This window comes from Pyxicephalus adspersus, chromosome 7 (genome assembly GCF_032062135.1).
Source record: "Pyxicephalus adspersus chromosome 7, UCB_Pads_2.0, whole genome shotgun sequence".
NCBI classification, from domain to species: Eukaryota; Metazoa; Chordata; class Amphibia; order Anura; family Pyxicephalidae; genus Pyxicephalus; species Pyxicephalus adspersus.
The window spans coordinates 66,611,003-66,637,441 of record NC_092864.1 but is presented as its reverse complement, the minus strand read 5'-3'; the positions used below and the strand labels follow the sequence as shown (position 1 = coordinate 66,637,441).

The window sequence follows — 26,439 nt, the reverse complement described above, 5'->3', positions numbered from 1 at the left end:
GAAAGTACTTTAGCAATAAATGGAAGTAAAATGTGTATGGCTATAGCATGGTGTGTTTATAAACACATTTTAATGTTAATACCAAATATCTTCCTAACACAAATCATTCACCACTTTTTTTCCCACCTAGACACTCATATAATCCTCTCTAATTTGTGCTCACAAGCACACTACCATGCTTTCCAGAATCCTCCTTTAATAATTTTTAGCAACTCTTTTAGAACATCAAATGCAGAAAACTTAAGTGACAGGTTGAAATATGGATTTTATGTTCCATGAGGACAGACCGTTCCGTTCGGTCCAACAGTAACTCCTGCTGTCTTTCACCTAACATCATGGTGACTTTGGAAACGCCATCAATGCAATTCTTACATGGTGATGTGAATTGGGTTTTTATAAAAAAATGGAGCTACCATACACCCCCTGCATAAGTGACCTGCATGATCTTTAAAATTACAGACAATGCTTCCAGGGAAGTATACAACAGACAGAATAAAGTAGGTTAAGTTCAGTAGGTTTCCTAACAGAAGTTAGATTCCTTGAAAATATATATAAAATATTTTCTGTTTTGGAAAAAAAATTTGTGGATGTCCTTTTTAGAATTGTGTCAAAAGCAAACATGTAGCTAATTTCTAAAACCACCGAAAGGCTCCATTATTTTTCCCACAATATTGTGCTCAATGACATACTCTTTTGTTCAGAATTGCAGCGTGCTTAAAGTTAAAAAAGCTCAAAATAGTTATAATAGCTTTTATTTCTATACATGCAAATGTATTGGGAAAACTGCACGTTGCAATATTTTAAATTAAAACATGAAAAAAAAAATCAAATTTGTGTTATTTTTCACATTTACTTCCTATAGTGTCTGGATTCTTTACAAACATTCACTGAAAAATGTTTCAAGATTATGATTTTCTTTGAATAAATGAATATGTATTTGTAAAACCATGGTTTCTGTGAACTGCTGCACATACGCATGGAGTCGAACAATTACAGGTTTTCCAGTCCAGGGGGATTGGACTACATTCCAAAATTCTTCTGCATTTCTTGGTTTTGCCTCCAAAACAGCATAGTTTTCTATTGGAATAAGGTGAGAGGATTGGGCTGACCACTCTCTAATGTCAATCTTGTTGTTGGTCTGAACCAAGACGTTTACTGGTGTTGGAGTAGTCTTGTTCAAAAAAGAACAATTTTGATTTCATCAGTCCTCAAAACGTTGCAACATTTCTCTTTAGGCCAGTCAATGTGTTCTTCAGCACTTCTTTCCAACATTGGGACTTTGCAGGAGTTTCTTATCGATAGCTTGGCTTTACATCTTCTTATTTAACAGTACTCACAGGTAACTTTAGATATTCTTTGGTCTTCCTGGAGCCAAACATTGGCTGAATCGTTGCCATTTTTGCTATTCTTCTATCCATTCAAATAACAGTGTTACATTATTCCAATATTACCTTTTCTATTCTTTCTTTAAAGCACCACAAATTTGATAACATTTTCTTTAAGCTTCAATTTGGAAAAGAAAGTGAGGTTTTCTCAATGCATTTGCATGTATAAAAATAAAAGCTATTATAAGGATTTTGAAGTTTGTTAACTTTTTCAAACACACCGTTAATATTCTAAACACACCTTTTCTCGCCTATTCCCAAATCAGGCAAGTGTCATTTGGATCAGATTAAAATGTTATGCATGTGGATCCTGCCGAAAGCGTCTGCTGCCCGTTTTTCAGAGTGTATGATTAAGCTTACAGATGAAGCAAATCTGACCAATTCCTATGCTTACCCTGGAAATAAGCACCAACAAATGAAGTGTAAACTCATGACTCCTTAGGCACCTCTCACTTTCTGTAATCCACATAAATTAAGGGGGGGGGGGATATGTAGATGACACTTCCTGGCCAATATGCATCTAATCTCCCTTCTATGTCTGTAAGGGCAGATCTTCTGGTTGTAATTTAAAAAAAAAACACAATGTTTGCATGCACATACATACCAAAACTTGATAAATGTTCAGCAGGAATAACCACAATCTGTCCATTCTGTGGATCTCTGGCAAAGCTGTAAGCTGAAGGAAAAGATGCTGGTACCCCAGGAGGAACTGCTGGATTTATCCCTTGATGTAATGCAGGGTGGGCCAAACCTGGTGTGTAAAAGTATAACATGAAACAAGGTACTTGTACTAAGACGAAAGAGGCATGCAACATGTAAAATAAAAGCCAGGGCCATGTTTCATCATTGCAGGTGGGAAACCACTGGCCCTACTGCTTACAACTACATTTCAAAATGTATGGGCAATGGAATAACCTGTTAAAACACAGACTGATGAATATGCAGATTATATTAGATAAGATTGTTCTGACCCCTTATCTGCATTTCCAGATTTCCCTACACTTCCTGTCAAACTCATTATATGGAAATTACAAATATGACCTAAATAAAGTATAAACAGTGAAAAGTAAATCCTGTTATAATGTAATAACTTTCTGTCCTAACTTACCATAGGGGTTTTCAGGATGCCACATACAAGGCAAAACTCCACTAGAAAGCCATGGATGAGTTGTCAAGTGTGAGGTAGAATCGGAAGCCCAAGGCCCTGGGAGCACTGGACCTCCTGTTACCATTAGATTAGAGCTCAGACCAATAGTTGCACATCCTGCTGGATGCATTGAGGGAATTTCTGGAAGATCTTTGTTTTCTCTACAACAGAATACACATAATATGTCACTGCTCTTTAGAAAAGCTACCAAAAAAATAAAAAAAATCCAATTTTACTTTTAGCATTCAAATAGGATTGACCAGGGTCGGATGCATTTGTAATAAGTCTGCTCAAAAATTACTAGAACAATACAGTTTTCCCATTCTTGATTTATTACAATTTTTTTATTTTGTCCAACAGCTTCTCAAAGTTATGTTGTCACAATAAACTGCCGGTCAATGGGGCTAAAATTTATTTTTACTTGGAGGTTAGGCGTTACAACCTAGAATAGCTAGATAAGTAACTTGATAATTGATGTAACACATGAAAAAATATAGTTTACAATGGTTTTTAAGTACAAGTACTACATAAAAGGGATAGCAAATAGAATAGCAAGGGGAATGTTAGAATTCTTAAGTTACTAACTGCTCAGTTCATGTATGCCAACTACATGTACAGAAGTGTACTTCAATATTTTGAAGATATAGCCACAAAGACAACTAAAAGAAAAGTAAACTGATCATACAGTCCAACAGTATCAAGTAATGCAATTGGTGTTATATAAGTATAAAAAAAAATCTCCAAATTGTTTAAAGAGAGACTAAAACTCAAAAGTCACCCAAAAAGAAAAAATATGCACTTACCTTCAATCCCACAGTGCAGTTGATCAGTCCGGAGATCTCTTCATCGGGTCCAGCGTCGTCCCGGCATCAGTCTTCGTGCTGGCCCTCAAGGTGCCACCATCTTCGCCTTTTATTCCTGGTTTTCCACGTCACCTGACCCAGGCGCGAGATCAGGTGGCGTAGATGAGAAAAAAACTTGGCGATCTCCCTGCACATCATCGGCAATTTTTTCCCTTTTTGACAAAGGGCTCCTTCTATGCATGCCTGAGATGCTCGGGCATGTGCAGAAGGAGCTTCCAAAAGCCTCCTGGGATGCGTGACGTAGGTATCCCGGGAGGCTTTGCGCTCCCATTCATTCATTAGGGGGTGGTGCTGGACCTTTTTTTTTTTTTTTTTTTTTTTTAAAGGGGTGACTACCCTTTTATGTAAAGTGCAAATTCTGAGTTTAGGTACGCTTTAAGGACCATGTTTGGTATGACATCTGTCTATGACCTTCCTTGCATGCTCACCGAAGCAATGCAGCATGTTCCCTGTCCATTCTCTCTATTAGAACTCTTTCACTGCAGTTTCTAATATGCTCATCCCCGTTCTCTTCACTTGCATGTCCTATGGAAAAGAAAAAAATATCAGTTAACAAAAAAAAAAAAAAAAAAATTAAAAAACAAACACACCATCAAATAGACAGACTTGGCTTACCTTTAGTGGATGCAGATTTATTTCCATTACTGTCTTTTTGTCGCGCAACAGCCACAGCAATTCCTACAGGTGGATTACGCACTTCTACCTCTCCTTGGAAACCCACTGTATCCTTTGTAAATGATTTAGTACTTCCAGGTCTATCTGGGTCCCTCTTAACATCCTGATGGGATACGATTTGCCCCTTTGAAGCTTTGACTTGAGATTCATCCAACCTCATGCTACCAAGTCCCCCAAAAGGGCTTTTCTTGTCACTACTTTTCCAAAAAGCTGCCTCTTTCTCAAAGTTCCCACTGTATTTAATAAGGCTCTGCATGGCACAGCCCTCAGAATGTATAAACGGATATGTGAAGTCAGAAACAGCTTTGTTGGAACCCAGTGTTTTTGTTTCTGCACACAGTTTCTTTGCTTCCTCTTTTCCATGACTTGTGAAATGTGCTGATAAACCATCTATTTGTGAAGACATCAATTCACCAATTTCTAAATGCTTGACTTTTTGGTCTGGAAGATTAACGTGTGAATGTCCTGTGTGCGAATGTGAATCTAAGAACCCAGAAGTCTTGCATTTTTCTTTAGAGTGGTCACCCTGCCTGCAGTAGGTAGCACCAACATCCTTTGTAAATACCAATGGTCTTTTTTCCAAAGGTGTAACTGCGTGAGTGTCCATCACTGAATTAGATACACCTTGGCCTTTTACAGAGGCATTGCAGCAAATTACAGATCCCTGCTCCCTAAATAGCTCCAACCTTTTAGGTTCACTGTTAGAAATTTCCTGGGAAAAATTTGAATAGGAACATTCAGCTTTTTCATCCAGCTTGGTACCCTCCTTTCCTTTAAAGTCATGGATCTGTTTGCCATTGTGATTAGAGCTACTCTGTTCCTTTATTACCTCATAATGAGATTCACGAGTAGGTGCTACTATAGTCTTTACCTTATCACTGTCTTTGCTTTGAAGTTTGATATTGTACATGGAAGTGTGAATAGGCTGTGAAGGAACTGGGGAAGAAGAACGTTTATTACACAATAAATTTGGGGGATGTAATGACGAGCAATTGCACAATACATTCAAAGAATTAGTTGGTGTGACAGCAGAATCACTACATTTCGTTCGATTTAGGTTTGTAGGCAATATAGTTCTTACATTATCATCATGCCTGCTTGCATCTCTGACACATTTGTCATCCTCGGGGCCAAGTGATTTAACAAGAGAATCCCTCCTATGATTACATCTATTTAACAAGGAGGTTTGAAGACTGTGTGTAGACTTTTCACTACTTCCAGACCAGTGAATAGGAGACTGATCAGAAATGAATGAAGAAACATGATCCCCAATCTTAGGCACTCTAGGAAGACCACTCTTTTTTCTTTCTTTTTCCACTTTAGTCTCTGAATCAAAATCAGTCATTTCACCAGAAAGTGTCTCTGCAGATAATCGTCCATCTTTTTTTGCGGTGGCCATCAGCTGAGAATTAAACAGTTCATTTCTGTAAAACTTTTCCTTAGATTCTTTAGATGACTCTCTGGAATTTTTGTAGGAGTGACACATAGAATCATTCTCATTTAGACGGGAACTCTGAGGCTGGTTTGTTGAAGTCTTTCCCATAGATTGTCGAGGAAGATGTGTTGACAACGGAGCAGAAAAGCGAAACCCATCTAGAAAAGTTAATACAGAAAAGCAGTTAGGTGGTTTGCTGGTATCTTCGGACCAAGAAAGATCTTCTAGGTTACTATTAGTTCTAGCCAGTAACTTGTTTAAATATGTATAGAGTTAACTTGAGGACCTTGGGTGTACAAGGAATGCCCCAAAACATTTTGTCCAAATACCTTAGGCATTCCTTTAAAATCTCGTGCCTTATCCCCAACTGTTGATCTTGTAAAACATTTTCCCTTGGCTCATCAATTAGTGAAACCAAAATAAAAATGTACACCCCACACAACTCTACTATCTTATGATCAAAGCACCAATCCTGCTTACTAGAAATACTTGGAGAGCCTTTTAGGTGAAAAATGATGTAAGCTGCCCTCACTAGACCCAATGACTTTCTTTTAGACTAGAGACCTCTAGACTTGCCTTCCATTCCGAAATTCTTAAATGGACATCGTTAAGAAAATTTGCTAGAAAGGCAATAGGACCTTAAAAGAGTTCAAGACATTGTCTAACTGCATGTAAAGACAATTATGTATTGTATATATGGAGGTGCATAAAATTCCCCATTTACACTTTTGCCTCTTTGCCTTGGTCGCCATCCCTTTCCAAATCTACCCTTCCTTTTGTCCCTGAAATCACTACTTCCCCACTTTTGCTGTTTTTTTGTTAGCCTAAACCATTTCTAGACCATTCCGCATTCTACCGCACTGTAGATAGACTAAAATACATACCGATATATAGGCAATGCCATAACCCATTCAATACAATCAAATATTTACTCATATTCTCTCTTGGGTATACCACAACTTGATTTCATATATTTGCCATGTTTCCAGGTAAATCATTCTACTTCCTAAACAGGCAAAAAGACTTAATATAAATTTAAATATATATTTACCTACCAAGTCTTAAACAAATGAGATATATATATATATATATATATATGACACACACATCTCTATCTCAACTAGCAAATGCAGAGCTGCCAGCACAAAGGAGGGAATTACAGTTTCAAAGCAGTTACATTTTGCTGCAAAATTTACACTACATTCAAAAGAAGGCAGAAGCCATTACTCTATCTTTATGGTAAAAGTATAGCAAAGCAACAGGAAGAATAAAGTGAAGTGTCCATATCCACAACTTCAAGGGATATTAGGCTAAAGCTATTTAGTGAATACTCACACCATGTCCCGTGATGCCAGTTCCTGCATGTATGAAAGTTGAATAGAATTGGAGCAGAGAAGCATCAATTCTTGTAGTGGGCATTGGCAAAGCATATTTGGTAGTTAAAGAACTTGTCCCTCCAACTGCAGCATTTGAAACATATTTGCAAAGCACTGAAACTCACAAGGCCAGTCATCAGCCCTAAAGGCTCAATAAGTGTAGAAATTGTGCTTTGGCTCTGTGAGAAGCATCATGCTTAATAAAATGATCTGGTACATGCAGCCCCACTGCACTGGTAATTTGGTCTTTTGTTATTTATTTGGCAATTGTTACTGGCAGAGCTAGCTTATAACCCAGTGTTGCCCGGGTATTTATTTATTGCAATCTTCTATTATACAGGAAAAGGAATCAAATAAAGCTATAGTGATTTTCTTGTCTACAGTGTGGTTTAATTTTTTTGCCTTTGATTGCACTCGGCCAATTACCTTACGTTTTCCCGGAGGCATTATTACAGGCCAGAAATTTGTAAAAGAAAAAAAAATAAATAAAAAGTAAAAATATACGCAAAAGGCACACTGTCACTGAGCAACATGTACCACAGTGCTGTACAAAGATCAGCGGTGCACTCACATGTGTGAGTCATGTCTAGCAATTTTGGTTTAAATGTCTCGATGCTTTTCCTAGTGATGGTGGAGCATAGCAAGTTTGGTTGAAATGTCTCCATGCGTTTCCTAGTGATGACATACACACATCTAAATATAGCTCTGACATATAGCACAGCACTGTACAAAGATGACTGGTGCACTCACATGAGTCTGAGTCATATGTCTATCAAGTTTGGTTGAAATGTCTCTATGTGTTTTTGAGTGATGGTGGAACATACGTACATCCAATTTTATATATATATATATAGATTTTTATTTTTAATACTCAGCATTCCAATGCAGTACAATAACAAAACCATTTCTTGCATACAGAAAAAACAGTTTGACATGTCAAAAACATTATACATTGATTGATTACAGCGGCATAATGGTAACTGCACACTGAAAAACATTTTATAAATAAACAAGCACAAAGGGGGAAACAAAACATCCCACCATGTGGGTCAGGTGAAAAGAAAAAAAATAGAAAAAAAAAAAAGCACTTGGGTCGCGGAAGGCATTATCACTGTAATCATACTGTAAACAATTTGATAAACTTTCATTAATACTTGCATAAACCACCATGACCTCAAACTTTACACTGTTACACGTCACCCACTCTTTCCTCTGTACAAACAGTTGAGACGTAAGCCTGAGTTGAAGTGAATTATATCCAATAGAAAAACGTCTTATTAAACTTGGCTGCTCTCCCATCTCCAGACGCTGGCAGAACTCTTAACATTCGTAAAGTCATCAGATCTATCATTCAAGTATACACCTCTAGGCTCCCGCAGAACCTATTTTACAGCGTTTCTAATTACCTTAGGAATTGTACCATTTATCCAACCCTTGACATTTTTATAAATTTATTTTTATATGGTATATGAATTGCTTCTTTATGGGACGTAGGATTTCCCCACTTTGAGACTTCAGCATAGAATTCAATAACTAATGCGGTTTTAATGATGCACTTGTAACAAAAACCGTTGGCTACTAGCAAAATGGCATACGGCAAATAAATGTATCCTTTTCCGTTAGAATAAACGTCATTCTTTTGCACAATATATAATCTCTAGGCTTCACTGATCACTACCCCAACCCCCAAAATATCCAATAGTACCCCACATAGGCATATTGGTTTCTACTTGGTGCATAAATTTTTATTATTACATAATAATTGGATTGAGCCTTGTTTGCTTGCAACCATGATTTGAAAACTTACAAAATACTGAAATGAAAAAAAATCTGCCAAGAGAATGACAAGTTCATAAAACAATGCAAGTTTGTTACCTTTTGAAGGCTCAATTAGATTCCGTGGCCCCATGTGAGTCAGCAGAGGATTAGCACCAGAAGATGATTCCAGGTTGCTTAACGGAATGTAGGAATGGTACACAGTTCTTCCAAAGGGAGGAAAGCCTAAAAGGAACAAACCGAAAAAGTAAAAAATAAAAAACTATTTTATACACACACACAAATATATATGAGCAAATCAACACACATATAAAGGGCACATAAAAAAAATTAAATTAGAAAATGCCTAAACAATATTGCATAGTTACTGTGCTGATGATAAGTTGTAAGTTCCCAATTAAGTAAATGAAGCCCCCCTCATAGACTGAACACAGATTCTGATGCAAGGTTTTTATATGGCTAGCCATCTTTTCCATCCACTGCCTGAGTATGTACAGTGGAGCCCTAATAACTTCTGTATGACTGGAAGATTACTCACACCCCTCAGGCATCCCATAAACAGGTTTAATTGCACGTGAAGGTTATCTGACCTACATTAAAGTAGACTTGTAGCTGTTTATACTTATTAAAAACATTTTATTCAACATATATTCATTTTCATTGATGCCCTAGTTTTGTTTAGATGCTTTGTGATAAGTGGTTTCTGGTTTCTTGTCCTGAATCAGTTAATTTCAACTTTTATGTTTTTCAAAATCTTTGTATTGCCAGATACTGTATATACCAAATATATTTTGGTGCAAATTTTATTATCTGTGAAACATTTCACTGCCTTGCGCAATACCCGATGGTGATACTTTGCTATAGGTTTGAGCAATATATATCAAGATAAACACCAGACATAAAATACACAGAATAATGCATGATTTGTTTTCATTACTAGACCATTAAAATAGTGTTCGAATGCAAGCAGAAATGTAAATGTCTATTAATATCAGCCTCGGATAGGCAAAAACACAAAAATCTGAATGCATCAGTCCTTAAGAAGTCCTTTTAATATATATGGTGAAAGTCACAATGTTTATATCCAGTTTAGAGGTTTTTCTTTTATCAAATCAGATAGATAAGGTATTTTATGTGCATAGTCCAGACATATCAAAGTAACAGTGGACACAATAGTGTAAAAAGAAAGTTAATCGCTTCATTATTTAGGGCAAAATAGAGGTTCCATTTAAGACCTGGTGCTCTGCAGATATTCCAACATGTGGAAGGGAGAGCAATTCACAAGGCAAAGCTCAATTGTCTGTCATCAGCCAGGGGCACTGTCAAATTTAGGAAGCTCCTTTGCCCTGTGTGACGCTTATAGTCATGTCACATGCGCATCAGTTTTAGCAAACAGAAATTAATTTCTTGCTATGAAAATCTTAGTTTTCTAAGCAATTGCTAAATTTACCAACTAGTTTCCAATCTGTATATCAGCTGCCGAGTTCTAGGGGTATATCCTGACAGCGATTTATTGAATTATATTAGCCAAGTTATTTTATTCTGTCTGTATTTTATTCTGTTGCAGCCGGGTATTCTAGAGATTGAAGCACTACATTTACCTCCAACACTACATGCTGGAGGTTAATAAAAACTACCACCAAGATATCCTTATGTTTTCCAAAACTATACAGGCTATGAAATTTACCTGCATGTAGAATAATGCAAATGTATGCAACAAATTATTATCAAATGCGTTGGCATGTAGCACTCAGTCAATTAAAGCAAACCTAAACTCATTTTCAGCTCGGCCTCATGGATGCTACAAGTTATACTGATCTGTCCAGGTTCAGATTTCCACCGGCCTGCAGCCTCTGTCATAATGTCAGCTCAGCTCTTCATCAGGAATTAAGACCACTGGGCACAACAAATCACTGGGGGTGTCAACACGGATTAAGATAAAATCTTGGATGGGGGTGACAACACAGGTTAGGATAACAACGCGCTCCACAGATTAAGATAAAATCATTGATAAGGGTGACAATGGGCTCCACAGATATGGCAGTTGGTTGAGGTCCCTGATCTGTACGTAATATATCAGCACCAACCAATCACAGAAGACAACACACTGACTGGTTAGAGAGCCTGGGAGGGGCTTGAGCAGTGAGGGAGGGCTGTGGGCAGAGAGGGCCAGGGCTGGATGGCATGGCAATTTGCCATACACAAGATGGCCGCTTCAATAAATATAATAAATGTTTGATTTTTCATGAATGCCAGCTGACACAGCCAGCACCACTAAGGGGGATTGATATTCCAGTGCAAGTAGGTGAGAACCAAATATCTAATAAGTCTAATGTTAGCGTTTAGGTCCACTTTAAGTAAATTTAAAGACGTTTTAAAAGCTTTTTCCTATGTACTTTAACATTCTGTTGCAGAATACCTAAACGTATTATGGCTAGATGTTGCAACTATTCCAATGTAATTAAAACTGCTATGATTTTATCATTTTTTTTTTCAACTCAACATTTTAGGTAGGGGAGGCTCATAAGTATGCCCCCTGCCCCCTTGTGGAATTAAACTCTGGAAAAAAAAAACTGCAGCCAGACAGGTCCTTTATTATAGAAGGTACAGGTAATACTACTTCCTCTCACAATGCAATCTTCTGTTTAATGTGGTGCAAGTAGGCAAGTATGTAGGTTTTATTTCATATGGACACAGCATCTACCTGCTCCAGTAAAGAACAGCCTAGTGACAAATTTTTGTTTATGAAGTTTACTTCTGTTATAATAAGCAGAAGGACAATTAGGAGTTAAGGATTCTTACACTAAAGCAAAGTGATTGCCCATCAGAAGAATGGAGTATGAAATGTACAGAACATTGGATGTAGAGGAACACTGCAGTATAAAAATTACACTTTAAGTTTCCGTGATCAGGCAGGTCATTACTGCAGAAAAAAACAGTTATGTCCCTTTCACCATCCAGGTATCTGTCAAACACATAGCTGCACATACAAAGCATAAACTTTGGCTGCCAGGATATCCAGCAATCGCCACTTCCCCTGCACGAGTCAGGAATGGATGAACTCCCACACATCTGCACAGGAGTTAGGCCAGCCCAGTCAATCAAGATGGCCGGAGATGGTCAAAAGGAAGAAGAGAGACGAGATGGCGACACTGAAGGGACAGGCAAGTATTGCAGGGTTTAGTTCAACTTTATTGTTAAGAAATGCAGCAGATGACTGATCATAAGGAGTTTTTTGGAGGGGTGGGGCTGTATACATTTAATCAATATTTACCAACACATGTAATACACACAAGTTGGTGAATTTGTTTAAATATCACATACATTCAACTAAAAATTCCATTAACTTCTGATCTGGGGGAAATGAGTGCAAGGGGTACATGGAATGTTTTTGGTCAAGTGCATTTTTGACAGCAGATCTGCATGTACCACACCTTGGAGAGCGCTTCAAAATCCATGACTTTAGTCAATTTTAAATGCGTGTCCTGACATTTTCTAGATAACAAATCTGCACTGATGTTAATTTAGAGTACAAGAATTAATACACCATGTGAATTGTGTGTCATATGTTCAAATATGCTGTTTTAGGTCAACTATTTACATGAGATGCACCTTTTCATATATAATATAAATTGAATAACAGAAAAAAATGTGTCCGAATAACTAATAAAGCAGAGAATCTTCCCTCAAATTCAAGATTATCTTTATAAATAATGAATTATGAATATTTACAGTGAACAGGGATTTTGCCTTTAACATGATTGCATTCTGAACAAATTCAATAAGGAAACACTTTCACACTATTGGATGATTGAAGGGAACATTTACTGAACCTATTGATCATAAAATCCTTTAGTAAATCAGTCCAAGTGTGTGATTTCAGCACATTATATACAGCCAAGCAGTGTTTAGGGTGTGAATGTGTGGATCTCTGTGTATACAGATGAGCTCTGGTTTATGTAGAATAAAGAAAAGTGTATTCACCTGAGTAGTGCAAATAACAATATAAATTATACAGTGGAGCACTGTGGTTTTTATAATAATCACATTGCACACAATCAAGCAAAGGTATGCAAGCCAAATGTCTTCTATTACCCATTTGTCATATCCACTTCTTACTGGTAGAATTATTTTGTAAAATCTTTGGAAACCATGGCTGGCTTTTAGATAAATGGGGAGGGCTAATGCTGCAAGAGGATGGCCAAATATTTTGCAACAGAAGGATTTTCAAAGAAATCACATATCTAATTTTCTGTCTAGCAATTAACTAAAACAGTCAATGTGAAAGCTCTTACATTTGTAATCCCTGATCTGCCCACAAAGGCTTCCCTGTTTTAGCGAAAAATGTTTTAATGAAAAAAGGTGGACCATGCAAAAACAGGTACTTTAGTACAAATTTTTGGGATGAAGGCATTCCCTGGCTTCCTATATTTCTTTTAGTATCAAAGAAAGATCCCCGTACAAAATCTCCAACTGTTCACCTGGGAGTTCTGGTGCGCTCACCTTATCCTCCATTCAATTGCATTTATTATAGTAAAAGTGAAAATACAACAGGGAGAGTAGGAACGTTAGACAGAACAGTGAAGGGGCAGACCCAGGGAACCCATTATTTGTTATAAAGATGTATATCAAGATAATTATTTTTATGTGGGTTTAATTTGTAATATCTAACCTTTCTTTTGTTTAATTTAGAGTAGGGATTACCAGTTCCAGGTGTGTGTGTGTGGGGGGAGACACCACATGGATAATACAGGCGAATGTTTATCATGCCTTTAGCCAAAATAAAAACAAATAGAACAACCAGGAAAACATAACATGGTTAAGCGACAACACAGAGCAAATTAGTATACCACAACAGATTGGAATGTCAGGCTGAATAAGCTCATTTATAAAGTTTTGGCTATTGATACTTTAACACACCTAGCCAACATGGCGGGTAAAGAACGGTTGAATACTTTTTGTTCCAGCATCCCTTTGAAGTCAAATAATTGAATAGGTGTGTGACACCAATTCCAGAGGTGCAGCTTAAGCAGAGCCAGCCACCAGGCAGGTGTTTAGTAGGTAAAGTTAAGGTTGCTACTGTTGATGTCAGACCTCTTGGTTTAGTAGGCGATGGTGCTGATGTTGATGCCCCAGTACCAGTAGCAGCTATGATAGTAGTTGGCCAGGCTTTAAGGACAGAAGAGGAGAACATGAGATTATAGAGAGTGCAAGAAAATGCTTAGGGCATTTTGGAAAGGGTTAACAAACAATCCTTGTTCTAACATGCACCAACATTTGGTTTGCCTTATTAAAAAAAATGAAAACCGTGGTAGCAAAATTATGGCAGATTTAAGGGGAAACGTCAAAACACACTTTGCAAAGAATTACAGAAAGGCTTTAGAAGGGGCACTTGATGAGACCAAATTATGTGGATTGTAAGCTTCTGAAAAACTGTACAGAATACTTCAGCTGTTTGCAATATATGCTGCAGAGAAAAACAAGTCAGCAGAAAAAAAAATGTTTCTCAGGTGGAGAAATTTGAGAACATCTGGCAGTTTTTAACTTTAGCCTGTTCCCTGATGCAGAATTTCTCTCCCTTCTGGTAACTTCCACATAATTGTAGTCATCCTGCTCATATAAAAATATATTATGCTTCAGACAGGTTTAGATAATTTCTTTTTCGGATAAAAAGTAATGCAATTTCAGAAATACTATAATATGTAATAGGCTCTGTTGTCATATGTAACAGATTGACACTTTAAAATGTCGCTACATATGTTGCAATTATTGCAAAATATTTGTTGGCAAATATTACATACTTTGTTGTTGTCCAAATTTGAATATCTTTCATTAGCTCCCTTGCTTCTTTCCTAAAACCTAGTTGGCTCGGTCTTATGTTTTTAGTAATTAAGCACATGTCACATCTTCCAAGTGTATAGATGAAAAAAACTAAGTTAGACGATTTAGCCTGACAAAAAAAAATTCAAAAGGAAATGCTGAAATCTGACAATTCAAAAATATAGCAGCAGGCAGAAAGGCCCTTAATTTTCCCCTACAATAACACAAACATTATAGAGCTCTGGGGTATGATGGAGATGTACAAAGAACACTAAACTACCTTCACATCCAACTTTGCAGTAGAAGACTTAATCTGCGTACACACTTCCAATTTTTATCGTTCAAAATGAACGACGAACGAACGACGAACGATTGATTGGGCAAAAATCGTTCGTAAAAAAAGTAACCAACGACGCCGACGAACGAGGAAAGTCGTTGGAAATGAACGACCGGACCGGCGGATCGGATTGGACGACGATCGTTGACTATCGTTCGTGTGTACGATCATTCATTGATCGTCCATGGTCTGAGCATGCGTGATGAACGAACGTTCCTGTGATGCACGTAACTTCCTGTATCGTTCAAACGATCGCATCTATTGTGTGTACAATATCTACGAACGATCGTGTCGTTATCTGTATGTACAGGATCGGTGCTATATGATCGTTCGCAGATATCGTGCAGGATCGTTCGTCGTTCGTTTACCAACGATAATAATTGGAAGTGTGTACGTAGCTTAACACAGTAAGGGCTCATATCAACAGGCGTTTACCTGCAGACCTTTTTCATCACAAGCAGCATTTGCAGTTTGAACACATATTGCTTCTATTAAAAAAATGCAGCATTTGACATAAACATCGTAGACGGTCCTAATAATGTCATTGTATGGCTCCCGGACACATTTTTCAATCATAAAACGCTATAGGAATTGAAAGTTTCCTTTTATGAAAAAGATTTGATCTATATCTCATTAGGTTGTTTCTGATCTGCCTTTGCATGCAATATAAATGAACAGCACAGTAAAAAATCCTGAATTCCACTTGCAGCAGAGTAAAAATGTTTTCATTTTGGTATTTGTGCCTGCTCTTCCAACATGATGCCTTATTCACACGGTTCCATTGTTACTGCTCCTCCAATGTCGAGAAGCAACACAACCAAGTTGAAAAGCCGAAATACAGATATGCAGCTAGTATTTGGATTTTGTAGTTTTATATGGTTTGGAGAATTTAGTTAGCCACTTGAAGGTACAACTCCAGCCTAACTGTTTTCTTGCTTGGGATAGTTTAGACAAGGATGAAAATCTTTAAAAGTTTCCTTACTGACATTCTTGTTTGCTTTGTTTTAAAACAAATTCTCAGTTGCAAAAAGCCGGATTCTGTTGCCTATCCTCTTACCTCCACATACAAGTTTCTTCTCTTGCTGTTGAAACATCTCCTTTACCCTGTCCGTAAATGGGAATCTGCCTGGACCAAAACACAACACTTTCCCAACTACATGTCTGCACTCCAGGAATGGCTGCATAGCATCTCCTAAGCTTAAAGCATACCTAAACTCGGAAAGTTCACTTTAAATAAAAAGGGGTAGACAACCCTTTCATTTAAGGTAAGGTAAAAATTCTGGTTGTTTTTTTAAGTGCAACAGCCTTTTTTAAATATTAAAAAAAATTTAAAAGGGTGCAGCACCACCCCCTAATTCTCAATCAGCTAGGCCAGGGGTGGGCAAACTCCGGCCTTCAGGCCAGATACAGCCTAGCCCGTAGTTTGTTCCCAAGGGCTTTAGGAACTACCAGAGCCGCCGGAGCTCCGGTGCTGCCTCCTTGCTGTGGCTCCCCTATTTACCGTGGCAGGCCTGATTCTTCCGCCTCCATGGTAAATACAGAACACTCCGCAATGGATTGGGAGGAGAGGGATTTCACTTCAGGGGTCGTTCCCTGGTGGGAGGGCGGAGCCATTAGGGAGGGACTCGGAGTCCAGCCAAGCGTGCTCCCGTTCACCCTTGAAAAGGCCTAGTGGCCATAAAAGTTTGACGATCCCTGGGCTAGGCGATTGAGAATGAATGGGAGTGAACGGGATAACTACGTCACGCATCTCAGGAGGCTCTTCAGTACGCCTCCTGCTCATGCCCGAGCATCTCAGTCATGCACAGAAAGAGCTTTTTGATTGGAAGAGTAAAAATTTGCCCAACTCACGCATGCGTAGTGAGATCGGCAAGTTTTTTTCCAACCTATGTCATCCGATCTCGGGCCTGGGTTGGGTGAAATAGGAAAAAGGACCCGGAAGATGGCTCGGAGACGTATACCAGGACGACATCTCTGGACCAACTGACTGTGTTGCGGGATTAAAAGAAAGCGTATTATTTTTGTTTTAGGAACTAAACTCAAAAATGCCTCTTTAAAATAACCTTCAATAATGTCATTAAAAGCGTATATACAGTTCAGGGCAATGGGTTTGCAAATAGTTAAGGATTTGATGTATGTATGCAGTCAGTGAAACATCAGGACACCTAATGTACACAAACCCGATCCCATGTAGTGATCGGGCAAATACTTATGTAGAAGGTGAATAAGGATGACGGAGCTGTTATGTCAGCAATAGCATGCTCTATATTTCTGTGGAAACAAGTTTCTTTAAAAATGAAAAGCTTACCATTTTCCAATGAAAATACATATCTTGAATAAGTAAAACTCTAACTATTAGTTTGACATTTTCACCCAGCAAGTTACACAAACCTCTTTTTTCTCTATTATGTTAATATTTATAGATTAGGTTATTTCATACTTCTCTCCTGTTTACTTTTTACCTGCATATTCCCCCTGATTTAATACATTATTTGTAGCCTTTTCATTGTTCAGTTATTTCCCGAATTATAAAATGGAACTGGCAGAAACAAAAGACTACTATCCTTGAGTTATGAAGTGCCAGCAAATTGTGTAGAACTGACTATGAACGAGGAAGCAAGTTACAGACTACAAACAAGAACAGAGGCTTAAAGACAACATGACCCCATCAATGTAACTTCACATCTAGGTAGTGTGTGTTCAGATATACACCCTGAGGATACTTTAAAAAAATACCTTTTATAAAAGTGACAGGACAAGCTGAATTCTTTGTGGTGTGGATTTAAAGCACATCAATTATTTTCAATTAAGACTTTAAAGTCAAACTAAACAGCGGTTTTGGTCAAATTTTGTACTCAAGTATATATATTATGTACTCAAGTATAAAGTTGTAGTCTAAGAGCAGCAAAGTTGCAGTCTAAGAATTGTATTGAGACAAGCTTCAGCACCAGCTCGCCTTTAGGAGAAAAACAAAGGCCATCTTGCAAGAGAAACAATTTATTCTTTATTACACAGAATTTCCTTAGGTTTATAAGAAAACAAAACAATTTTTATTATCCGTTTTTTGACCATATTAAAAAACAAAAAACCAGTAACTGAATGTACAGCTAATGCACTTCCTTTATAAAGCTCTAGGAGAGGGGGATCAGACATAAAAAAATGTATCAACTTCACCTGCAAAAACCTACAACACCTACTACAAAACCTAAACCACCAAATCTTCAAGTGGGGCTGTGACAAAAAAGAATGACTATGAAAACGACCACAGCATACAAGCAGATTACTACAAACAAAACAAATTACTACAATGAAAACAATTTAGAACACTCACTAATAAAGGACTGTACATAAATAAATCCAAAATTAATCCCACCTCAATGTCCCAGCCGTCACCCCTGTATCAGATACTGGATAATCCCTTCTTTTCACCAGGAAGTGAAGACATAGCATTACAACATCTCAGTCATACAGGTGTGTGTAGAGCCCCACGACCATTGGGATTTTGGAGAACGTGTCACCAGTCAAATTTTTTTTTTTTTTTTTTTTTAACACTCCCCACCTAATGGTAAATTTTGCATGCCAGTATTTGCTGATGGGATCAGGTATGTGTACATTGGTGTCCTGATGTTTCAGTGACATGCATATGTTCTAGAAATCCCTCAACCTAAGCGCAGCTAGGGCCTGTATCCAACTACATTGGAAGTCCACTACCTGTCCTCTATGGCCCAAATAGTTTTGTAAATGTAAATGAAAATGCAAGTTGAAGATCTCACCTCTACCAATCCACAAAACAGGTGGTTCAATTGAAGCCACCAGGTTTACTGGAAACCATTCCTAGACACCCCTGAATATTGGAGATGTCTGACCTTTAAAAATACCCTCCTGGTATGCAGCTTATCTTAAATAAATTGGTTTCACTGCTTAGGATACTTGCCTATTCTATGTGTAAAGTTTTCTACATGTTATTCTGGCCTATGCCATGTAAAATGTATCCCGTTTAGCATCTGCTGTCACTGTGCTATATATCATGCTGTCTTTCTGCCCATTTTTCTATACAAAATATAAAGGTTATAAAATAAAATTACAGTAGGATCACATTGAAGAATTGGAGTACATATTTGATCATCATCCTTATTTGCTTTCCAAGGAATAAACAATCTGTAAAACATTTCACATAGCTCTAGGCAACGTGTCAAGGGAACACAATTTGTATTTGTTTGCAAACAAACAGGTCTTAACTAAGAGGACTGCAGAACACACAACAAGAGATACCCCATTACAAACCATCAAAACAACCGTTCGTTAACTGAAAATGGGTTTTGGCACAACATTTTACTGACCAACCGATTACCAGCGTGCTCAAGCATTAAAAACATGGAATAGTATTTACTCCTCTTAGTAAATTTCTGATTAACAGCTAATTTTACCAATATATTCATTGACCTAATAACAGCTTCACAATTTTGGCAATCTCTTTTGCAATGTATGCCAGTGTACAATTTCCACATATGCAGATAAACCCCAAACATGTCAGGTCTAGTGTGGGAGCTTGCATCACTGGAGATTAGTACAAGTAGTTTTGCTTTAATCTGCCTATTCATAAAGCTGCGAATCTGACATTCCATCATTCTCTGGTACAGCATTTATCACTGTCACGGACCTTAAAATGTTCCAGAGTATCTGGCAAGTGTCAGATTTACCTCTTTAACAGAAGCCATAAAGGCGAAGCGCGTTAGAGCACGGTTAGTTCACTAAGAACATCCAACCCTTCCCCACATTACTTGTCTGTAGGCCGAAATATCATTAATATTCACGAACAAAGTCAGTCAGAGAATTATCTGTCTAGACAAGTCACCTCTAACTCCCATTACCAGGAATGGGATGAGGTACTATATAGAATGTATTCATTGTATATGAAGGTTTGAATATTTGTTGTAACACAATAAGTTAAGGTATATTCTCAACCTAAATAACACTACCATTTTGGCCACAGTAAAACCCTGTTTCAGTCTTCTTCAAAATTATCTTGTGAATTTAAGAAGTCAGGCCACTGTACTATACTGTATAGGAAAAGGTATACTCCACATTCTCTATTTATTCTCTCTGCTTTCATTACCTCTTTAAAAACCACCTCCCATTGTTATAGAAGATATAAAATCTGTTTATATTCATAGATACATCACCAATATTTCTTCTAGGAACAGAATTCTTTTAACATATATAACAGAGTTAAATATTGTTTATTATCTTAGGGGAGCCAAGTCAGTCACTACCGTGAGAAAAAGGTTTCTTAATGTAATTAAAGGAGATAAACTTGTAAGGGCAGTGCAAACAAATCAGAAAGACCAACAGTGACATATTAAATAACAATTGTTCATTAACATGTACAGCACTCCTTGCCAACAGGATAATATGTAACTATACAATATGGCTTTAGATGCTTTCTAAGGTGGTGGTGGGGGGTGGCCAAAAAAACAAACCCACACACCCCTGTAAGAAATTGCATGGGTTAGGTTTTGTCGCCTATGCCACTCCACATTTCCAGGAGTGATGGTAGCCTCCGTCCCCCACATCACTAAAATGTTCTTGCAAGATTTAATGATGTAGCCTCACATACACAGAATTGGTAAATGCTGCAGGGATTGAACACATCTACCAATTTTCTCAGCAATTGACAGTTAAGGCAGCGATTAGATAGGGACATGTGTTTTATTGAAGGGACATCACCTGTACCTTTCTGCAATAAAACCCTGCTCAATTACAATTATTGAAGTGAAAGCTTAGTTCCACCTATTACTCAGATATAACATTCCTGGGGTATTTATTTATAATAATAATAATAATAAAAAAAAAAAAAAAACATCCCTGGCTAATTTTTCATCTTTAACAAAAGGGAAACTCCTAACACACCTCTCTTTAGGTATATATTTGCCTATACCTAGTGGTAACAACCTGTGACATTTGCAGAATTCTGCAGAAAACAGTACTCTGGGCAGTAACAAAAGATTAAAAGTGGAACTAAATTTTGACCAGGCCGGATCATCAGAATATGATGATCCGGCCTATTGCAGAAGAAATCTTCTGCAATAAATTACCTTATCTGCCCATTTGCAAACTTCCTCACTGTATACCCCAAAAGACATTGAATACACCAGTTTAAAAATGACTGAAAAAAAGCCTTTGTTGCAAATGCAGATTCCACAAGCATTCATAAGAAGTATGCACTGGTAATATGATCAAAAATTGTGGGTGAAAAGATTTAACTCGTTTCTTCACAATATCTCTCAGTTGTGATATAATCCACAAATGGATGGTTTATGTTTAATGTAACCTAAATGCTACCTTGCTTGTTTACAGAACGAAAGAAATACGTCTAGGCAGAATGATTGATTCCTGCTTTATCTTTGTATAAATGAGGAACTTTAAATCAGATTCAGATAATTATGAAGGGATAATTACCCATTAGGTGACAAAAAAAAAACAAAACCACCACTTTAGAACAAGAATAATACATTTACAAAGTCCAGGAAGTAATTAGATTCACCGCTACTGCTACCCAAAATATTTCCATGACCTGGCTCACATTGGGACAGCCTCATCCTAATGCACTCTTTTTGGGTGTCCCTCCAAAATCATAAGCTAGGACCAGGATCTGAACACCTTGATTCCCTGTAGACAATTAGTCCTCATACACCTTAAATAACATGGTGCATTGTTTTGTTTTTTTAGAAGCGTCATGCAGCATCTCTGGGTGGTCTGAAGCCAAAAGCTTTCATAGACTTCAAAACTCATCAGCAAAAACTAATGATAAATGATCCCATATGCCTAATGGGTAAAGATAAGGATGCAGTTGACAAACATCAAACTGAACAGCTGTAAAGAACTTTTAGTGAATCGGTAACAAACATAATTTTAGTTAAAGACACCTTGTAATATAGTAATAATGCAAAAAGTATAGTTATGACAATATATTACTATGAAATCTCCTAAATTTCTGCAATAGCAAGTGTTTGTATTTTTCTGACCAGCATGAAATGGGAATAGAAATTCCACACAAATAAATAAATAAATAAACTGCACATTTCAGTATAGGATCCTAAAAACAAGACATATGAAACATGATCCAACATTATTCCCATCCTAAAATTCTTGATTCCAAAAAACACATTCACCTGAGAAACAAAAACATAAGATTGCAGCAAAAGTACCAATCCGCTCATAAAAATTCCCACCAATATGATGGTTTATAAGTCCCTTTGTTTCCACAGATACATTCCTCTAGTGAATTTAAACTCAAAATATTTCTCCAGAAATGACCCCAGAGTCTGCCCATTTGTCCAGTACACATACTTGTGCCTGGAAAAGCAAGAAATTACAATGTATTCTTATATATATTTATCACATAATATTGCCTATAAGAGCAGCATTATTTGTGCAAATTGTTGTAACCTGAAGTAGTTAATTTTTCACTCCAGTAATAAGCTTCTAATTGCTTAGTAAACATACTAGGAAGAATGAAACACAGCTCCCCCTCTGAACAGAATAGGGCCCAACGGTACAAAATGACAGCACCACAAATATACTGTGGGAAAACACATTTGAAATTAACTAGAGACAAAAGACAGAGGGATAACTATATTGTAGGTTATGCCAGACTAATTCCACTGCAATATCAAAATGTGTCAAATATTTATAACGTTTACTTACTAAACCAACATTTAACAATATGTATCTGCATATACCACCTCTTGCAAGAAAGATATAGAAATTCATTGAAGACCAGAAAAGTCTAAACTGTTCATATCAGACTTTACACATCAGCAAACAGAACACCACAGTTATTAGAGATAAAGTAAAAACATTTCAAGTCACATTGAACTGAGCAATTCAACATCTTTGCCAGTTCTAAAAATGACATGCAAAAAGCCCAAAACAAACATTAAAAAAATAAAGACATACTGAATCATCAATGTTCACAGTTCTAGGGGTGTGTATCAGGAGAATAACTAAGCTGTAAATGAAAACAGAGTGAATATTGTTTCCTTAAAGACATGCAGTCTTATATTAGTCTCTAGGTCCGGTCCCAGATTCCTAATATTTCACACATTACAAATCCAACTGCTAGTCACAATTACTAACAAATATGTACAAAACTTACAAATACATAGGTTAAATAAATAACAAATTTAAACGCCATTCTAAATACATTTCTAAATGACAGCACTCCACGGGTAATTGGCCAATATTTCTGAGCCCTATCAGACTGCTGGGATTTTCAGTAGAATTGGCTATTACTATGATTACGGTTTTGAACTTTTGGTCCATCAATTAGAGAATAAATGAACTAAACTTAATGCAACACCACCAGTTTATCATCATAGTCTCCTAGATTGTAAGCTCCTCGGGGCAGGGTCCTCTCCTTACTGTCAGTCATTTGCAACCCCTATTTAATGTACAGTGCTGCTTAATATGTTGGTGCTATATAAATCCTGAATAATAATAATAGTTTTCCAGTCTTACCTGGCTGCGAGTGTAAACCCAGAGGTGTGGGGAAATATTTTGTAGAGCAAAATGGCGGTAATTGACCTGTTGATGGAATAAGGCGACCACCAGCTGCTCCAGAAGGAACACGGCCAGGCTCCAGCCCCGACAGCCCTAAGGGGGGCATGTTCACAAATTCTCGGCCATCCATCTTTATATAGAATCCTTAAAACGGACCATGGTTCAAAGCCAACCTAAGATAAACAAACATTTTTAATAGATGAGAATTGAATTCTAAATAAGCTTAGACATTTTACTGTGGTTGTAAATGTTTATCTCTAGGTTCTGGAGTTTATAGTAATATATAATTCATGGGAAGCACACTAAAGATTATCAGTATACGTGTACAGAACACACACGTCTTTATGCAGAACATAATCGTACAACAATATATCATAGTAAGAATAAAATATTAATAAAAATGAAATAAAACAAGCAGGGCACTGACACATAGGTAAACATTGATTTGCTTTAATATGCCATCAGTGTCAGGAGCCATTTTCCCCAGCATACAATCTAATAGAAAACTGCATCTTACAACATATTATACAACATATTACACTACAGATGTCACAACGAAGACAAAACATACCCCAACCGCTCTAAAGATAGGAGTGAGGATTAAATATTACAAATTAGTGAAAAAATTATTCCTGAAAATGTAATGTAGTATATAAGGAATGAATTGAAATATTACAACACACCAAAATGTTTTTTAACAATTCTTCTGAAGAGCTCACCATCCTGACCTAGATTGTGGTGTAAACCTTTAAAAAGTACCGCATCTTATAACATATTATTACACTACAGATGTCAAAATGAAGACAACCGGTCGAGAGATAGGAGTGTGGATTAAATATTACAAATTAGTAGAAAAATCACACCCAATCAAGCAGAACGGATTAAAGAAAACAGATAGGAGTGTGAACAAAATATTACAAATAATTATAAATTACAAATATTAGAAAAAATCATGTCTGAAAATCCTCACTATGTAATAACTCAATCCTCACTATGTAATAACTCAATTCTTTCTGTATATACTACAACACACCGAAATGTTATTTTTTATCAATTCTTCTGAGGATCTCAGCTGACCTAGATTATGGTGTAAACCTATAAAAAGTATAAATATGCCAGCAGATCTTATTTATTGTAAAATCATACACGGCTTAATAAATAAAATCCCCCATTACAGACATATTACACGTTGCAGAACATTTTGATTTTTAGTAAAATGAAGGGAGGATTTTTGCTGCGCTATACAAGATCGAAGGAAAATAGCAGGACGCTTGTATGGGGGTGTGGAAGGGCCACATACACAGAGAAGTTTGCAGGGGGAATATGACATTCACCCAATAATAAAGTGTGAATATGATGTTAGTAGATGCTGGGATGGGATATTCAGTCTATGTGGATGAGAGGGAAATGAAGGCAATGGGTGAGATGATTTGATGATGAGGACTGCCATGGAGGAGTCCTGGGTAAGTTTGGGAAGGTTTCTAGCCGTCCTGGGACACATTGAGGGCTATAAAAGTTGCAGTAATAAAGATGGCTGAATGCCCAGCTCTATGTGCTGCCCTCCTGCCACATTCACAACATGGAGTCGGCTGGCGAATTACCTGGAGTCATTGGCGCAGCTCCTTCCCTTCAGATAGCTGCCATCCTCCGGGCATTACACCCCATTCCTATATCACCCTATTACATGTGGGCATTGGTTTAAGAACACGGAAAATAATAAAAAATGTCTCATGTACAATCCCGTGTCTCCCAACAAGCTTGCTGCAGAACTACAACTCCGAACTGACGCAGCTGCCCGCCACCGAGAGTGCTAACTAGAACTGAAACAAGCATTGTGCGCCCGGCCGTGCCCCCTCTGACACGGCCCGCCCCGCCGCCCGTAGTAGCGCGCTGGTTAGTCGCTGGAGCTGTCAATCACCGGCGTGTAAACACTTTGGCTCTCGGCCATTTCCATTAAGTCAGTTATGGAGTAAGAACTGCTCCGGTTTCAAGACTCCCCCTCAGAGCCTGAATGGTATGGAGTGGCGGTGAGAATTTTTGCGGGAAGGTTTCCAGGCTCCCCGCGGGCCTCACGTCTGTTTGCAGTAGGTAGAATTGGATTGTTTTTAGTTCCTCACACAGACCGCGCACTGTGCTCAGCTCAGTAATTCAGGCTTTGTGCGCCACTCGCTTTTCCCAGGCTCTGAATGAAGACGAAGATGAATTCAGAAAACCCGGGGCTCCTTCTAACTCTTCACAGGAATAAAGACAGACTGACAGCGGCCGTACATTGCCTTTCCTCGGCCCCCCGACTCACCCAGGGTACATACCGGTGCAGCCCGCGGCTTTACGTACGAAGAAGGCTTTTTATTCTCCTCACAAATTACTCCTCACGTGAAAACGTCACATTTTATACAGAAATACAGCCGAGTGGAGTTGCAGGAGGTTTCAAGTCGCCCTCAGCCAAACCCAGCGCGGCGGTTTCAAGTCGCCCAGGCTGTTGCGGGCTGAGAGCAGGGGGTTGCATAATATCGCAGAGGGGCGATGGGGAGTACGGGGGGGGGGGGGCACTGTATATCCAGGGGGGGCAAACATCAATCAGAAAGGGAAAGGGACGATTTATAACCACAACATCACATACAAGTAACAATGTTTCCCCAATAAGGTGACAAGTGTCAGCAAGGGAGATCTGAGGAGCAAAGTCTGCAATTCATGGCTGGAGATTCTGTGAATAAGACAATTCTGCTAAAAAGGAATAATTGCACCTAATTACATGCTGGAGAAATAATAAATCCTGTGTGTGGAGGATCAGAGCATTCTGGAAGATATATACACAATATACACACCTTATATACACAATATATACACCTTATATACACATTATATACACCCACCTTATATATACACATTATACATATATACTATATATATGAAATTGTAGCTGTGCTGTGATGAAGTATACAATCATTATAATAACATATAACGTATTATAACATGCAATAACAAATAGCAGGCAGGGTTGGGTTTTTAGTGCCATGTAGGTCAGCTAGCACAGTGGGGATACCCATACAAATGAATGAGTGC

At 37.8% G+C, this 26,439-nt stretch overlaps 1 protein-coding gene across 1 annotated transcript in view; it reads right to left on the bottom strand.

Moving 5' to 3' along the window:
* The window catches only part of TNRC18 (trinucleotide repeat containing 18), a 54,288-nt gene extending 28,639 nt beyond the window's left edge, over positions 1-25,649 (bottom strand). The window contains exons 1-7 of the mRNA XM_072419156.1: positions 24,978-25,649; positions 23,335-23,549; positions 8,757-8,882; positions 4,011-5,663; positions 3,824-3,920; positions 2,494-2,693; positions 1,990-2,136 (exon numbers count right to left, since the gene is read on the bottom strand). Of these exons, the coding sequence (XP_072275257.1) occupies positions 1,990-2,136; positions 2,494-2,693; positions 3,824-3,920; positions 4,011-5,663; positions 8,757-8,882; positions 23,335-23,506 (2,395 nt within the window). The 5' untranslated portion in view covers positions 23,507-23,549; positions 24,978-25,649. The remainder of the gene's footprint in view (positions 1-1,989; positions 2,137-2,493; positions 2,694-3,823; positions 3,921-4,010; positions 5,664-8,756; positions 8,883-23,334; positions 23,550-24,977) is intronic.
* Positions 25,650-26,439: the final 790 nt, after the last annotated feature.